Source organism: Rhincodon typus, chromosome 10 (genome assembly GCF_021869965.1).
Source record: "Rhincodon typus isolate 14 chromosome 10, sRhiTyp1.1, whole genome shotgun sequence".
NCBI classification, from domain to species: domain Eukaryota; kingdom Metazoa; phylum Chordata; class Chondrichthyes; order Orectolobiformes; family Rhincodontidae; genus Rhincodon; species Rhincodon typus.
Genome location: NC_063341.1, coordinates 79,838,484 through 79,855,813, shown reverse-complemented (window position 1 = coordinate 79,855,813; position 17,330 = coordinate 79,838,484). Strand labels below are relative to the sequence as shown.

Sequence of the window (17,330 nt, the reverse complement as noted above, 5' to 3'; positions counted from 1 at the left end):
TTTTCAGCATCGTAGTTCGAGAACATCAAGTAGGCAAGGAAAAACCTTGAGGAAGAGCTATGTAACTGTGATAACGTGAACACAACATGGTGGAACTTTGTGTTGTACTGAGTCCCCTCTTGTCTTAAATCTGTCCCCGGTAACTGTCCAATCCTGCCACTGGAAACAGATTTTTTCTTATTTACTTTATCTAAACCTTCCATATTTTTGAACACATCTATTAAAACTCCTCATAACTTTCTCTGCCTTGAAGAGAACAGTGCCAACTCTCCAGTCTTGCCAGATAACATATTATGGGGAGTCTGTGTGTTTAATTCACTCAGATATTTTTAATTCCTTCCTGTTAATATTTCACTACTCTAGATTTGATGGTTTAATCATGTTGCCAAGTAGAGCAAATATTTTTCTTCTGCTTAATCAGAGCTTTATAGATGCTGGAACTTTGAAATTAAAACAAACATAGTGGCAGTTCTTGGAAGGTCGCAGCAATTGTACAGAGAAACACAGTTAATAATTCAGGTCAAGGACCTTCGGTCAGAACAGAGAGAAGTTAGAGATGGAATTGGTTCTAGCAAACTCTGGAAAAGGGTTGTGAGTATGAAGAGGAAATGATGGGGTGGAGGGCAAAAGCGATGAATTTATACAGGGATGTTAGCATAAGGCAAAATGGGTTGGGAATGGAACAAGTAAATATTAAAAGATGGGTCTAGAGGAGGTGTAAATGGCAGTAACTGCTGGCTGAGTAAGTGAGGACAGAGATTGCAATTTAAACTGATGAGTCCAGAAGGCCGTAAAGTGCCTCTTTGAAAGGTGAGGCCCTGTTCCTCTTATTAGTGTTGAGCTTTATTGCAACAATGTTAGGAGTGAGACAGAGTATTAAAATTACATGTAACAGGAGGCTTGGGATCCCGCTTGCAAACTGGATGTAGCTCTCCAATTCTGCAACCACTATCTCTTTTTACACTTGTTCTGTTTAAAGTTGGATTCCATGTTTGATACAATACTAACCTTTATGTTAGTGTTAATCCTGTTTCTGCAGGATTTTATAACCCAGTTAAATGATAACTACTGACAATCTCCATTATAACTGATTATGTTACCTGCTGAATTGCATCTCTGCTTTCAAGACAGGATGAAAGTTTAACAGCTGATTTGCTGATTAATATTTTGGAATGTCTACCCGGCTACAGGCTGGAACCAAAATTTTTCAGGATACTTAGCTTGTGGTCAAAAATAATCGTTCTAAAGAATAACTAGTTCTTGATTCCTGTCCAGTCTAAACTTTAAGCAGAATAAAATGTTTAGCAAATATCTTTTTAGACCAAATTGCTGCTGCTTATGAAGATTTTCTTCATCCCTGTTTTCAGATCACTCCAGAACCTCTCCCTTCTCTATATTTCAGCCCCTGTGAGACATCTGTGCTTCTTTAGTTCCCGTATCTTAGTATTTTAATATTTGTGTCTGATTTAGACTTGTGTATACTATCTACCTTTAAAGGCAGTCAGAACAGTAGAGCAGAATATTTTTAAACATGTGAAACTCATAGGAGTTGATGTTCAGAGAGACATATAGAGTTCACATAAGGAACATAAAGTTGGCCAGCAGATACAACAGATGATTAAGACAGCAAATAGCACTTTGGGCTTCATTATAGAGCTATACAGCACAGAAACAGACACTTCAGTCCAAAAACAGAAGTTGCTGGAAGCTCAGCAGGTCTGGCAGCATCTGTTAAGGAAAAAAAATCAGTTAATGTTTTGGATCCTCAACTCAGGAAGGGTCACTGGAGCCGAAACATTAAGTCTGATTTTTTTTCTTCACAGATGCTGCCAGACCTGATGAGCTTTTCCAGCAACTTTGTTTTTGTTCCTGATTTACAGCATCCGCAGTTCTTTCGGTTTTTATTTCCTTCAGTCCGACTCACCCATGCTGACCAGGATTCCCAAACTAAACTAGTCCCACTTGCCCATGTTTGGCCCATATCCCTCTAATCCTTTCCTATTCATATCCAAATGTCTTTTAAATGTTGTAACTGTACCTGCATCTACCACTTCCCTCTGGCACTTCATTCCACACACGTGAATCACTCTGTGTGTGTGAAAAGGTTTCCCCTCAGGTCCCTTTTAAATCGTTTCTTCTCACCTTAAATTTATGCCCTGTAATTTCAAACTCCCCCACCCTGGGGAAAAGACCTTTGCTATTCACCTTATCTATCCCCCCTCATGATTTTGCAAACTGCTATCAGGTTACCCCTCAATATCCTACACTCCAGTGAAAAAAGTCACAGCCTATCCAGTCTCGCTTTATAACTCAAACCCTCCAGTCCCACTAACATCCTGGTAAATCTTTTCTGCACCCTCTACAATTTAATAATATTCTACACCAAAAGTGGCCTTACCAATGTCCTGTACTAGGCTCTCGGAGTACTGGAATAAAGTCTTCCTGCAGTTGTACAGATCTTTGGTCAGACAACATGTGGAATGTCTGCAGTTTTTAGTCTTCATATTTAAGGAGGGACAGACTTGCCATGGAGCTGGTAAATGGAAGGTTTGCTGCATTAGTTTGTGGGTTGAGAGTGTTGTCCTATGATGAGAGACTGAGTGAATTGAATCTGTATTCTCTGGATTTTAGAAAAATGAGTTGAAACAGGGCTCTGAAGGGGATTAACAGGTAAACACTGCGGAATTTGGAACACAGGATCACAGTCTCCGAATAAGGGGCTGATCATTTAAGACTGAGATGATAAATACTTCTATTTGGGGTGGGGGTTGTGTGGTTTGAATTCTCTACCTCCAAGGGTTCCTCCATCATTGAGTATAGTTCAGACTGGGATAGACTGATTCTTGATCTCTGGTAATTGAGGAATAGCCAGGAAAGTGGAGTTGAAACTTGTCATCAGCCAGGATCATATTCAGTGGTGCAGTGCTAAATAGGCCAGAGGGTCTGCTTCTTTTCCTGGTTCATATCTCTTAAACTAGTTGTCATCAATGTTACTTCAACTGTCCCTGGCGTTGGTCCTTAACGATTTTACAGCAATTTGCCCGCTCTGCACGGCCAAAGCAAGATTCAGCAGAAGGCAAGAGAGGCCAAGGGAAGTGAAGATCAGAGGGTTGTATGGTGGGTCTTCGGCTCTGCTCATCACATAATGTTGCTCGTGTGACTCGTAGAGCAAGCTTTTGAGACTAGTTGATGTTTTATGTTTTTCTCTTGGTTACAGTTCACACTGTTCACAGTAAATGCCCAATCATCAGTTTGGGGCAGTGATAATGCAGTGTATCCTTTATTATGTATCCTTTTATGTATAAAACACAATGACTCAAAAGACAGCATTGCTGCTTCTGCCGTTCATTTAATTGAGAATTAGTGGGGGGACAGGGCGTCTCTCAGTAACTCGGTCTGTTATTTCTTTGGTTCAGTTAACTTGATTTTAATTTTCAGATCAGTCATGGTCACTTTTTAGAAATGCCTCTGCTGCTGTGACTTGTAAACAATCCACTACATCCAAGACATTGCGTGCACACATGCACTCAGCCCTTATTTATTCTTCCTGCTTTGGAGCATGGTGTGTGTCAGAAACTCGAATGCTGCAGTGATGCTGAGGTTTGAACAGATCTGACCCACAGCCCATTTGCCCTGTGGTGACATGAGCAGGAGTGAGAGACAGTTTATGAGTGCTGTTGGATCAGTAACCCAATCGCAATTCCAGTTGCCTGTGGAAGTTTTTTGCACAATTAATCTAAGTTGTCATTGCTCCGATCAGGATATGCAGCAATAAACCCTGGTCTGTCCAGTCCTGCTGCCTGTGCCTCACATTTCACACAATATCACCACCTGGGAGGGTTTATAAAAAAGATTAAACCCCAGCTAATTAGTGTGTGGGACAGGGATTGCAAGGGGAGTTTTGATGGAGAGATATGATTCTTTCCAGTCCCTGGGACAAAGAGGCTGTGTCAGGAGATCTCACTTCTTGAGATTATTTGAGCACTCAGGATTATTTGGCAAATATTGATCAATAGATGAATGAAAGATGAAAACCTTTTTGTCAGCAAAACCAGAGATCGATTAGTGGCTTTCTGTTTCCTCTGTCCTGTTTTCCCAGAGTGAAGGACAGACCTACCCATGTTCCAGCACCTCATGGCCGTATTAAGATATAATCTTGCTGTGGTAGCAGTAATGAAGCAGGCAGTAAGCTCTACCTGCCATACTTGTGTCTAGCCTCATTGGCATTTCTACACCACAGCAACTTTCTCACACGCCCTCTTCATCTCGTCTAGATAGAAACAGAGAAGATAGGAGCAGGAGGAGGCCATTCGGCCCTTCGAGCCTGCTGTGCCATATATCACGATCATGGCTGATCATCCAACTCATTAGCCTAACCCTGCTTTCTCCCCATAACCTTTGATCCCATTCGTTCCAAGTGCTATATCTCGTCGCCTCTTGAATACATTCAATGTTTTGGCATCAACTATTTCCTGTGGTAATGAATTCCACAGGCTCACCACTCTGGGTGAAGAAATGCCTCCTCATCTCCATCCTAAATGGTCTACCCTGAATCCTCATACTGTGACCCCTGGTTCTGGTCATACCCACCATCGGGAACATCCTCCCTGCATCTACCCTGTCCAGTCCTGTTAGAATTTTGCAAATCAGTGAGACACCCCTCATTCGTCTGAACTCTAGCGAAAACAATCCTAACCTAGTCAATCTCTCCTCATATCTCAGACCTGCCATCCCTGGAATCAGCCTGGTAAACCTTCGCTGTACTCCGAGAGCAAGACCATCCTTCCTCAGAAAAGGAGACCAAAACTGCACACAATATTCCAGGTGTGGTTTCACCAAGGCCCTATACAACATATCAGCAGATCCTGGACTGCCTCCAGTGTCACAATGATTCCACCTGCAAACTGGCAGAGCAGCACCTCATATTCCGCCTTGGGGAGCCTACAGCCTGATGGCCTAAATGTGGATTTTACCAGTTTCAAAATCACCCCACCCCGGGCCTCCTCCCATGTCCAAGCCTCCCTCTCATCCCTGCCTCCTTGACCTGACACAGCCTGTCCATCTTCTCTCCCTTGTATCCGCTACTCCCACCTCACTGACCAATCCCTACCACTCCCTACCTGCACTCGCCTATCCCCATGCCCACCCCTCCTATCTCTATTTCTGAGCTCCCTTCCCCCTCCTCCGTTTCTGAAAAAGGGTCTCAACCTGAAACGTCCGCTTTCCTGCTCTTCTGATGCTGCCTGGCCTGCTGTGTTCCTCCAGCTCCACACACTGTTATCTCTGACTCCAGCATCTGCAGTTTTTAGTATCTCTGAGCAGATCCTTCTCTGCTGTTTTTCCACATTTGTCCACCTTTCTCTCAAATGTATTGATGCTGTTCCCATCCACCACTTACCATGGTAATGAGTTCCGGTCTCCCCACTGAGTAAAGAGGTTTCTCCTGACTTCCCTGTTGGATTTGTTAAGATGGGTCTTAATTAATGGCCCTGAGTTCTGGTGTTTCCCACTAATGGAATTATTTACTCCCTATGTACTCAGACTCTTTCAGAATTATATGGTTATCAATCAGATCACCCCTCTGCTTTCTGTTTGCTGGAAAGAGCCCTCCAGCATATCCAGCCTTTGCTCATAGTTTGGGCACTGTCCTGTTGCTTCTTGTACAGGATGAATGAAGAACTGTCTTGACCCGTGAATATCCTGAATGTTTGATTGTGCTTCTGGTATCCTACTATCACCGGGTTTAGAAATGTTCAAGCTTGAGTTAAAGAGCCAGGATGAGGGTAAACAGCACTGTTTCTGGATGCCGAATGTTGCCATCTGAGTTCTGATGAAGTGTTTGATTATAGCTCTCTGGGAAAAATTGCAAATCTGAGAGACGGTAGCCAGCACTATAAGGAAGTCCTCGTTCCATTTTTAAAAGCCACCATCTTTGGGATGCTGTTGATGTTTTGTACCTTGGGAAAATGTCAGTGTCTGCAGTCGGTTGTTGAATTCTCGCTTTAAATGAATGTGTTCAATGAAAATAAAAGCTGGTGTCTCAGTGCTGTGCTTTTGTTATTCAATTTGTTTTTTTCGATCCATGTCATCTGATTTTGTTGATAATGGGAAAAAAGAAGCAAAGAACCACAGATGCTGGAAATCTGAAACAAAAACCGAAATTGCTAGAGAAACTCAGCAGGTCTGGCAGCATCTGTGGAGTAAAAGCAGAGTTAATGTTTCTGATTAAGTGACCTTCTTCAGAACTGGTAGTATGGTGACAAGAACTGTACAGAATACTCCAAGTGTGGCCTAACTAAAGTTCTGTAATGCAGCACAACTTGCTTATCCTTATACTTAATGCACCGTCCAATGAAGACAAGCATGCCATAGGCCTTTTTTGTACCTTATCTACCTGCACCGCCACCTTCAGTGTTCCATGGACCTGCTCACCCAGATCCCTCTGCATATCAGTACTCCTAAGGGTTCTGCCACTCACTGTATAGTTTCTACCTGTACTCACCTTCCAAAATGCATCACCTCACTTTTGTAAATGGAGGATCACCTACGTTTGCTGTGGGACTGGATTCACGTTTAGGCCAGACCAAGGTAAGTCTGGCAGATTCCTAAATTCCACCAGTTACCATGGTGGAATTTCAACTCATCTCCTCAGAGCATGAGCCGGAAGTTCTGGGTTGCTGGTCCAGTGACATTACCATCCAGCCACACCTCCCAACTAGTATAATAAACCTTTTCTGAATTAATTCCAATGTATTTACACCCTTTCATTAAGTCAGGAGATAATAATATACACAGTTCTCTAAATGACACCTCACCGTATTCTGTTTAACTGAGGAATGCCCTCCCTGACTGTATTCCATTCCCTTTGTAATAAATAATAATTCCAATCAAGACTTGGCCTTTCTGCTCCACTCTGCCATTTGATTAGATCATGGGTGATCTGTATCTGAACTACGTCTGTTTGTCTGTTCCAAAATCAATTAACACTCTTACCCAACAAATATCTGTTGGACTTGGAGGTTTGAAATATTTGTGAGACCGCCCCACGACAAACTCCCGCACAGGTTTTTTTGGGAAAAGAGAGTTCTGGATTTCCCCTTGTGGGAAGACGTGTCTCCTAATGTCACCTTTGAGAGGCCCGTCCATGTTTTACGGTTTTGAAAGTTGGAAAGGCAGTGGTGAAATGGCATCTCCACTGGGCTAGCAATCTGAAAACCCAGGTTACTGCCACAGGTTCAAATCCCACAAGGTAGCTGGTTGAAATTAAAATTTAATTAATACAACTGTCATCATTATGAAGACAAGCTAAAAACCCATCTGATTCACTGATGTATTTTGGGGAAGGAAATATTCTATACTTACCTGACCTTGTCTACATGTGACTCCAGCCCCACAGCAAGTTGACTGACTCTTAACTCCTCTCTGAAATGGCTGAGCAAGCCATTCAGTTCAGGGGCAGTTAGGGAGGGCAACTTGCACCTTGTCAATGACGCCTCCACCACCACCCCCACCCCTCCAACACACACACATCATCCTGGTTAACATTTCAAGGGAATGTTCTAATTATGATGTCCTTGTGTGCTGGTGGGAATGAGAGTTTTGTCACCTTATTGAAACCTGCACCACAGTTGTATTTTTATTGGTAATGTGTTCAAAGCAAGAAATAAAAATGTTTGAAGCCAAATTACAGCCAACACCTGGAATAATTCCCAACAAGTTTACAGCTCAAAAGCTGGCAAGTGTCTCCCACCTTGGATTGCAGTTTCTCCATTTTGTTACCTTTCAGTCTATACTATTAACCCTGGATATGTTCTGTCCCACTGGCAGGACAGACCCAGCAGAGGTGGTAGCACGGTGGGATACAGTCAGCAGGGAGTTGCCCTGGGAGTCCTCAAGATTGACTCTAGACCCCATAAAATCTAATGGCTTCAGTTTAAACATAAAACAGTACAGGCCCATCGGCCCACAATATTCTGCCAACCTATTATCCTAATCTAAGATCAAACTACCCTGCATACCCTTCATTTTACTATCATCCATGTGCCTATCCAAGAGTCGCTTGAATGGCCCTAATGTACCTGACTCCACTACCACCGCCGGCAGCGCATTCCACGCACACACCCACTCTCTGTGTGAAGAACCTACCTCTGATACCTCCCCTGCATCTTCCTCCAATCACCTTAAAATTATACCCCCTCATTTCTGCCCTGGGAAAAAGTCTCTGACTATCCACTCTATCTATGCCTCTCATCATCTTGCACACCTCTCTGAAGTCACCTCTCATCCTTCTTCACTCCAATGAAAAAAGCCTAGCTCCCTCAACCTTCCCTCATACGACCTGCCCTCCAGTCCAGGCAGCATCCTGGTAAATCTCCTCTGCACCTTCTCTGAAGCTCCTACATCCTATACTCCATACGACCAGAACTGAACACGGTATTCCAAATGTAGTCTAACCAGAGTTTTATAGAGCTGCAGCATAACCTCGTGGCTCTTAAACTCAATTCCCCTGCCAATGAAAGCCAACACACCGTACGCCTTCTTTATGACCCTATCAATTCGGGTAGCAACTTTGAGGGATCTATAGACGTGGACCCCAAGGGTAAGGAAACCGCTTGCTGGTTGCTTTGTCCTCCCTCGGCTGATGAATCAGTACCCCTCCATGTTAAACAACACTTAGAGAAAGCACTGAGGATGGCAAGGGCACAAAATGTACTCTGGGTGGGGGATTTCAATGTCCACCACCAACAGTGGCTCAGCAGCAGTACTACTGATCGAGCTGGTCGGGTCCTAAAGGATATAACTGCTACACATGGTCTGTGGCAGGTGGTGAGGGAAAAATGTGGCTGACAACTCTTCACATTGTGAATACCCTCCATCATGTTCTGTGGCACTATCACCGTGCTAAATGCGGCAGACTTTGCACAGATTTAGCAACTCAAGACAGGGTACCCATGAGGCGCTGTGGGCCATCAACAGTAGCAGAATTATACCCCAGCACAATCTGTAACCTCATGGCCCAGCATATCCCCCACTCAACCATTACCATCAAGCCAGGGGATCAACCCAGGTTCAATGGAGAGTGCGGGAGGGCAGGCCAGGAGCAGCACCAGGTATATCTGAACATGAAGTGTCAACCTGGTGAAGCTACCAAACAGGACTACTTCCATTTCAAACAGCATAAGCAGCAAATGATAGACAGAACAAAGCGATCCCCCAACCAACAAATCAGATCTAAGCTCTGCAGTCCTGCCACATCAGTCATGAACTTGGTGGACAAATAAATATCTCCTGGGAGGAGGAGACTCCACAAATATCCCCATCCTCAATGATGGAAAAACCCAGCACATCAGTGCAAAAGATAAGGCTGAAGCTTTTGCAGCAATCTTCAGCCAGAAGTGCCGAGTGGATGATCCATCTTGGCCTCCTCCAGAGGTAGAATAGAATAACTATTTATTGTCACGTATTTTTATAAAAAAACAGTGAAAAGCTTTATAAGTCGCCATACCATGGCACCTATGTTAATGACAGAAGTCATAAATAAGAAGGAAAATAAGGTAAAAGTTCATTACAGTTCAATTTATAGCTCCTGGGTTCAGGGTATGTTGGAAAATTGGGTTGAAGCCACCATGCTGGGCTGAGATTTTACCACCACACTGAGACAAGGCTCCAGGCCGGGACTAGATCTTCATTCCTTGCTGCTGGAATACCCAGAAGGCACTGAAGACCTCAATGATTGGGTGAGACCGGCCCTCCGGGACAAGAGCGGCATATTGGGAGATTACCCCACTGGGAGACTATCCTGCCAAGCTTATACCAACATTCTGGGCTATTGGAAGCCATGTTGTTGCTGGGCCTGGGTTGGGAGAAGATACCTTCCATGGAAATCATTAAAAGAAGGTAAGGTACCATAACAAATGGAAACATTAAAAACAAAGCATAGAAAGATTTAAAAAAAGTAACGCGGAGAGAGTAGACAAGCTCTGGGCTCCTGTGCTGAGGAACCTGTACATTGAGCCATCACTGGGTCTGCAGCAGCACAGTTGCCAGATTTCAGACAATTCGATTTACTCCATATAACATCAAGAATCAGTTGGAGGCACTGGATACTGCAAAGGCTACGCACCCCTGATAACACTCCAGCTATAGGGTTGTAGCATTATCCTCCAGACCTTATTTCTCCCCTAGTCATGATGTTCTGGTACAGTTACAACAATGTGAAAAATTGCCCCGGTATGTCCTGTACACAAAAAGCAGGACAAATCCAACCCGGCCAATTACCGCCCCATCAGTCTATTCTCGATCATCAGTAAAGTGATGGAAGGTGTCAGTAACAGCGCTATCAAGCAGCACCTGCTCAGCAATAACCTGCTCAGTGACGCCCAGTTTGGGTTCCACCAGGGCCACTCAGCTCCTGACCTCATTGCAGCCTTGGTTCAAACATGGACAAAAAAGCTGAATTCCAGAGGCGAGGTGAGAGTGATAGTCCTTGAAATCAACATCACATTTAACCAAGTGTGGAATCAAGGATTCCTGACAAAACTGGAATCAATGGGTGTCAGGAGGACAAGTCAGGAGTGTGATGGGATACTCCCCACCTGCCTGGATGGGTTCAGCCCCAACAACACTCAAGACGTTTGACACCATCCAGGACAAAGCAGCCCTCTTAATTGGCACCACATCCACAAACATCCACTCCCTCCACCACCGACGCTCAGTAACAGCAGTGTGTGCCATCTACAAGATGCATTGCAGAAATTCACCAAAGATCCTCAGACAGCACCTTCCAAACCCACGACCACTTCCATCTAGAAGGACAACAGCAGCAGATACATGGGAACACCACCACCTCCAAGTTCCCCTCCAAGCCACTCATCATCCTGACTTGGAAATATATCGCCGTTCCTTCACTGTTGCTTGGTCAAAATCCAGGAATTCTCACCCTAATGGCATTGTGGGTCTAGCCACAGCACATGGACTGCAGCGGTTCAAGAAGGCAGCTCAATATCACCTTCTCAAGGGCAACTAGGGATGTGCAATATATGCCAGCCCAGCCAGTGACATCAACGTCCTGCAAATTCTTTTTTCCAAGCTGGAAAAAAATTCTGAAATGAAATTGGTGGGGCTCCTTCCAAGAAATATAGAATTGAAGAAATCATGTTAAACCTGCACCAAACTTTGGTGAGACCACACAGATGATACATGGGCTGTGGAGAACCTGTAAATACAATGTATGAAGATGGTAACAACACTGAGAAGTTATACCCATCAGGAAAGGACGCAAAGGATTTTTGGATCTTTTCTCAGGCGAAGGAGTCTCATGAGGTTGTTAAATTTAAGAAAAGGTTTGACAGGTCTGACATTAAAAAAAATTGTTTCCACTTGTGAGTTAGACTGAAACTACAAGGCAGAAGTAGGACTTAACAAGATACTAATAAATCCAATTGGGAATCCCAAAGAAATCTCTAACTCAAGTGTGGATGTGTTGGCATCCATTCCCGCACGTAGTGGTTGAGAGGAATATTGTTGATTTATTTATGAAGAAGTGAGAGACAACACACAAGGGAGAAAGAAATCGATGGACATGCTGATCGAGTCAGATGAAGGCTAGGGTTGAGGAGGATTAAGAGGAAGAAAAACACCAGCATGGAGCAGTTGGGCTGAATGGGCTTTTTCTGCTGGAAATACAATGTCTTTTTTTTTTGTGTAACAGAAGTGTGATTCAGGTAAATGCCAGCTGTTAAGCTAAAATTCTACTTTGTTGATTAATTATTATTGCTTAGCAAATGGGCTGCAATTCAATGTAAACTGGAGTGGGACAGTCCATGTTACTGTCCAGTTGCACTCAGCCTTTATCAAGTATTGATTTTTCTGTTATTTGGAATATTCTGATTACGATAATTAATAGTTTGTTCAAATAACAGTATAAATTATGAGCTCCTGGGGCCACTCAGTCAACTCTGCTATGAAGATGGAACTTCTAATTCTGCTGGTGTTTCTTGGAGGCTGCTTGGCACAATACGACCCCCTCATGGTGCCTGGGCGGACGTCCATCGTCCATTTATTTGCGTGGCGCTGGACAGATATTGCAGATGAGTGTGAGCGTTACTTGGCCCCCAATGGTTTTGGGGGTGTTCAGGTAGGCACTGGAATCCATTCGCCCTTCTCAGAGTAAATTGTAATGGCCACAGAAATGGAGGCAATTTTTCTTTAAACAGAGCAGGTCAAGTTGGAGAATACCTGGCTGACACCAGAGATGAGTGATGTGGAGAAATTAAAAAAACTGGGACAGCTCTCCTTTGAATAGGGAAGGTCAAATGGAGATTTAATTAAGGTGTTCAAAATCTAAGAAATTTTTACAAAGTAGGCGGAGACAGAAGGGACAGCATGGTGGCTCAGTAGTTAGCACTGCTGCTTCACAGTGCCAGGAACCCGCGTTCGATCCCACCTCAGGCAACTCTGTGTGGAGTTTGCACATTCTCCCATGTCTGTGTGGGTTTCCTCTGGGTGTTCCAGTTTCCTCCCACAGTATAAAGATGTGCAGGTTAGGTGGATTGGTCGTGCTAAATTGTCCACAGTCTTCAGAGTTGTGCAGGCTAAGTGGATTAGCCATGGGAAATGCAGAGTTACAGGGATGGGGGCGGGTCTGGGTGGGATCCTTTTTGAAGGGTCAGTGTCAACTGAACTGAATGGGCCAAATGGCCTGCTTCCACACAGTAGGGATTCTGTGGTTCTATGAGATGCCCCTCACTGATGGGAGAGCCAGTCACTTAAGACTGCAGGTTGAATGAAAATGAAACTCAGGTAGGGAGGTGAAAACGCATTAGCAGATGTAAAAATATTTTAAAAATCAAGACATTATAGCATTTATTTGAGCAACTTTACTGGGAGAACAAATTGTGGCAGTTATCTATCAATCACCTGAAATCTCCTGCCTCAGTTGCTGTTGATTCCTGTAGCAGGAAGAAAGCTACTGAGTGACTCCTCACAATCCTAGGGAAGAGAAGGATTTAAAGTACAGGGTCCGTGTGAGAGCGTCTTGGTCTGACTGAGATAGAATCTGAGTGACTGTACTTGGGAACTTGGTCCAAAGTGGGAATTCACTGGGAAGGAGTTACTTTAAATAAGATTTAAACAAGAAGTGTGCTGAGTGGAGAGTTTGGTCACGTGCAGGAAGGAAACGTCTGTTTCTGTGTAATCTTTTTAGATCCTCCAGCATTTGATTTCCAATGTTATGCAGCAAACCAGTAACTGAAATTATTAGGCACTGTAAGTTTTAATGGTATTCTGAACATTGTAATGTTTCAACAGGATTATAGAGTGTACTGGCAGTGCTAAAGCTTGTTGGAAGGTGCAGGTTATATTAATTATACATGCATAGTTTACCAATTCTGAATCACTTAACATATATTAGACGTGGTGGGACAGATGATGTGCTGCAGTTGCAGAATGTGGGAGCTCCTGGTCGTAGGTGTAATCCAGGGAAAACACATCTGGTGTAAGTGCTTGTGGCTCCAGAAACGTTGCCTCAGTGTCATTGAGCTGGAGGCCAACATGCGGCACTTCAGGGAGGGCCACGTTATTGGAAATGTATCGCAGGAGCTGGTCTCGTCCCTTAGGTCAGGATCTTCTGGTATGGTAAATGGTCAGGGACAGGAAGGTATGACTGAGTGACCTAGAGGACAGGGGAACAGGAGGGTCAGTGTCTGCTACTGTTCAACAGGCTTGATGTTCTCTCAGCTTGGCTGGATGAGTGTGAGAGCTGCAGGGGGAGTATGCTAATTGGGGATGGAACAGGAAGCCATTCAAATGGAGGGGCATATGAAATAAGAAGGAACATAGTGAAGTAGAGCACAGAGTAATGAGGAAGATTGATTCTGTCCTCTGCCAGGGTTTGGAATAAGTACTTTGGGCTTGAGAAGAATCTCAGTGGGAAGTCGGGGGGGGCGCATAATGATCCACATCTGGACCAACAACATGAACGAGGAAAGAGGTACTGTTGAGGGAGTATGAGAAGTTAGGTGTTAAATTAGAACACAGAATGTAGAACAGTACAATACAGGAACAGGCCCTTCGTCCACGTTGTCTGTGCTGACCATGATGTTATTCTAAACTAATCCCATCTGCCTGCACATGGTCCGTATCCCTCTATTCCCTGCCTGTTCATGTGCCTGTCTAAATGTGTCTTCAACATTACGATTGTATCTGCTTCTATCACCTCCCCTGGCAGCGCATTCCAGGCACCCACCTCCCTCTCTGCCTCACATGTCTCCTTTAAACTTTCCCCCCTCCCCTTAAACCTATGCCCCCTAGTATTTGACATGTCCACCCTAGAAAAAGACTCTGACTATCCACCCTATCCATGCCTCTCATAAATTTATATACTTCTATATACTTCTCAGGCTCTGACACTCTAGCAAAAACAATCTAAGTTTGTCCAACCTCTCCTTGTAGCTAACACACTGTAATCCAGAAAACATCTGGTAAACTTCTTCTGCACCCTCTCCAAAGCTTCCACATCCTTCCTACAGTGTGACGACCAGAACTAAAGACTAATATAGCTGCAACATGACTTGCCAACTTTTATACTCAATGACCGACCAATGAAGGCAAGCATGCCGTAGGCCTTTTCCACTTGTGTTGCTATTAGATCATGGAGCTATGGACTTGCACCTGTAGACCTTCCTGTATGTCAGTGCTCCGAAGAGTCCAGCCAGTTGCTATCTACTTTACTCTTGCATTTCACCTCAAAATTCTTCACCTCATACTTGTCTGGATTGAACTCCAGCTGCCATTTCACCGTCCAACTTTCCAACTGATCTATGTTCTGCTGTAACCTTTGACAATTTTCCTCACTATCCATAACTTCACCAATTTTCATGTCATCTGCAAACTTACTAACCAGACCACCTACATTTTGATACAAGCCATTCAGATTTATTACAAACAACATCACTGATTCTTGCAAAACACCACTGGACACAGACCTCTAGCAAGAAAAACATCCTCCACAATTACTCTCTGTCTTCTATGACCGAGCCAATTTTATATCTAACTGACCAATTCACAGTGTATTCCATGTGACTTAATCTTCTGGACCAGCCTACAATGAGGGGCTTTGTCAAATGCTTTAGCAAAGTCACTGTAAACAACATCCAATGCCCTCTCCTCATCAATCACCTTTGTCACTTCCTCAAAAAACTCATTCAGTTTTGTGAGGTAAAACATCGTCCATATAAAACAACACTGACTATCCCTAATAAGTCCATTCATTTTCAAATGTGAGTGAATCCTGTTCCTAAGAATCTTCTCCAATGATTTCCCTACCACTGATGTATAGTTCACCGGCCTATAATTTCCTGGATTGTCCCTGTTGCCCTTGTTAAACAAAGGAACAATGTTGGCTTTTCTCCTGTCTTTTGGGGCCTTACCTGTGGCTAAAGAGGATACAAAGATCTCTGGGAAGGTCCCAGCAATCTCCCCTCTTGCCATTTTTAATGTCCTGGGATAGATCCATCAGATCCTGGCACTTACCTACCTTAATATTTTTCAAGACACCCAACACCGCCTCCTTAATATCAATAGAATATCAATATACCCCTCCCTAATCTCACGATCACCCATGTCCTTCTCCTTGGTGGATGGCAATGTGAAGTATTTATTAAGGACCTCACCCACTTTCTCTGGCTCCATGCATAAATTCCTTCTTTTCTCCTTCAGTGGACCTACCCATTTTCTGCTTACCCTCTTGCTCCTAATGCATGTATGAAATGCCTTGGGATTTTTCATAATCCTACTTGCCTAGGGCATTTCATGGCAAGAAACCCCTGGATGCACCTAACAAATTCTGTCCTATCTAAGCCCCTGCCACTGAGGAAGTCCCAGTCAATATTGAACGGCATTAAAATCACCCAGTACAAAAACCCTGTTATTTTTACATGTTTCCATAATCTGCTTATGTTGTCTGTTCCTCTATCTCCCACTGGCTATTGGGAAGCTATAGTATAACCTATAGTGACTCCATCTTTCTTATTCCTGAGTTCTACCCATAAGGCCTTGCTGGATGAGCCCTGCAAGATGTCTTTTCTTCGTGCAGTTGCGACATTCTCCTTAATCAGTAAGGCAACTCCCCCACCCCTTTTACATCCCTCTCTATCTTGCCTGAAACATCTAAAACCTGGAATATTAAGCTGCCAGTCCTGCCCTTCTCTCAACAAAGTTTCACATTGTAGTTCCAGGCTGTAAGCTCATCTGCCTTACCTCAGTGCTTGTGATAAAGAGAGGGCAATAATCTTGAGTGACTTTAATCTAGAAAGAAACTGGAAAAAATAAGATAGGTAGTAGTTGCCTAAATGAGGAGCTCATCAAATGCCTCTGAGATGGTTTCTTAGAGCAGCATATTCTAGAACCAACCAGAGAGCATATTATACTGGATCTGGTATTGTGTCATGTGACAGAGTTAATTAATAACCTCAGAGTAAATGCACCCTTAGTTAGCAGTGACCACAATATGAGTGAATCTCACATCCGGTTTGAAAAGCAGAAGATTGGGTCAAAGACTAGTGTTTTAAACTTAAATAAGGGTAACCACATGACAATGAAAACTGAGCTTGTTGAAGTGAGCTGGAATATTAGGCTAGGAGATAGATCAGTACAAAAGTAGCTGCAGACAGTTAAGGAGATACTTTAGAATAGCTACGGTCTTACAGTGGATAAATAGTTAAAGTTAGAGAAAGTATGAAACTTAAGGAAAAAGCATAATTGCACAGAGATAAATAGCAGGTCAGATGACTGGTCAGAAAATAGAGGTTGGCAGAGAATGACCAGAAGGTTAATCAAGAGGGAAAAAGCAGATGACGAGAGGAGGTTACCTTGAAATATAAAACCAGACAGCAGGATTTCTACAGGCATCCAAAAAGGAAAGAGTAAGTAAGGATAATGTTGGTCTGCTAGATGGTGAGAATGGAGTGTTAATAGGAGATAATAAGGAAATGAGGGGCATGCAAAAAACATCCCAATAACCCTGATAACCCAATAGCGATAACCCTGGAGATTGAAGGGAGAGAGGAGCTCAATGAAATGAGAAGCAGTACTGAGCAAATTAATGGAGCCGTGAGCTGATTGGTCCCCAGGTCCAGCTGGGCTTCATCTTAAGGTTTTAAAATGAGCTAGTAGTGGGTCTGGAGATGGGTTTTTTTTAAATGAGCTAGTAGATGAGTTGATATTAATTTTCCAAACAACAACAACAAAATTGCTGCTAAAGCTCAGCAGGTCCGGCAGCATCTGTGAAGGAAAAAACAGAGTTAATGTTTCGGGTCCGGTGACCTTTCCTC

The 17,330-nt window shown here is 43.6% G+C and overlaps 2 protein-coding genes across 3 annotated transcripts in view; both read left to right on the top strand.

Annotated features, from left to right (window-relative positions):
* Positions 1–6,045, top strand: part of rnpc3 (RNA-binding region (RNP1, RRM) containing 3) — a 43,791-nt gene extending 37,746 nt beyond the window's left edge. The window contains exons 15-16 of one of the 2 annotated variants that reach the window (XM_048602306.1): positions 3,034–3,117; positions 4,723–6,045. In XM_048602306.1, the coding sequence (XP_048458263.1) occupies positions 3,034–3,099 (66 nt within the window). In that variant the 3' untranslated portion in view covers positions 3,100–3,117; positions 4,723–6,045. Of the gene's footprint in view, positions 1–3,033; positions 3,118–3,217; positions 4,376–4,722 lie in introns of those variants that run through there. The other variant, XM_020519105.2, reaches the window with a different exon arrangement.
* Positions 6,046–11,921: 5,876 nt separating this feature from the next.
* LOC109935415 (pancreatic alpha-amylase-like) overlaps positions 11,922–17,330 on the top strand; it is a 29,521-nt gene continuing 24,112 nt past the window's right edge. The window contains exon 1 of the mRNA XM_048601958.1: positions 11,922–12,136. Within this exon, the coding sequence (XP_048457915.1) occupies positions 11,930–12,136 (207 nt within the window). The 5' untranslated portion in view covers positions 11,922–11,929. The remainder of the gene's footprint in view (positions 12,137–17,330) is intronic.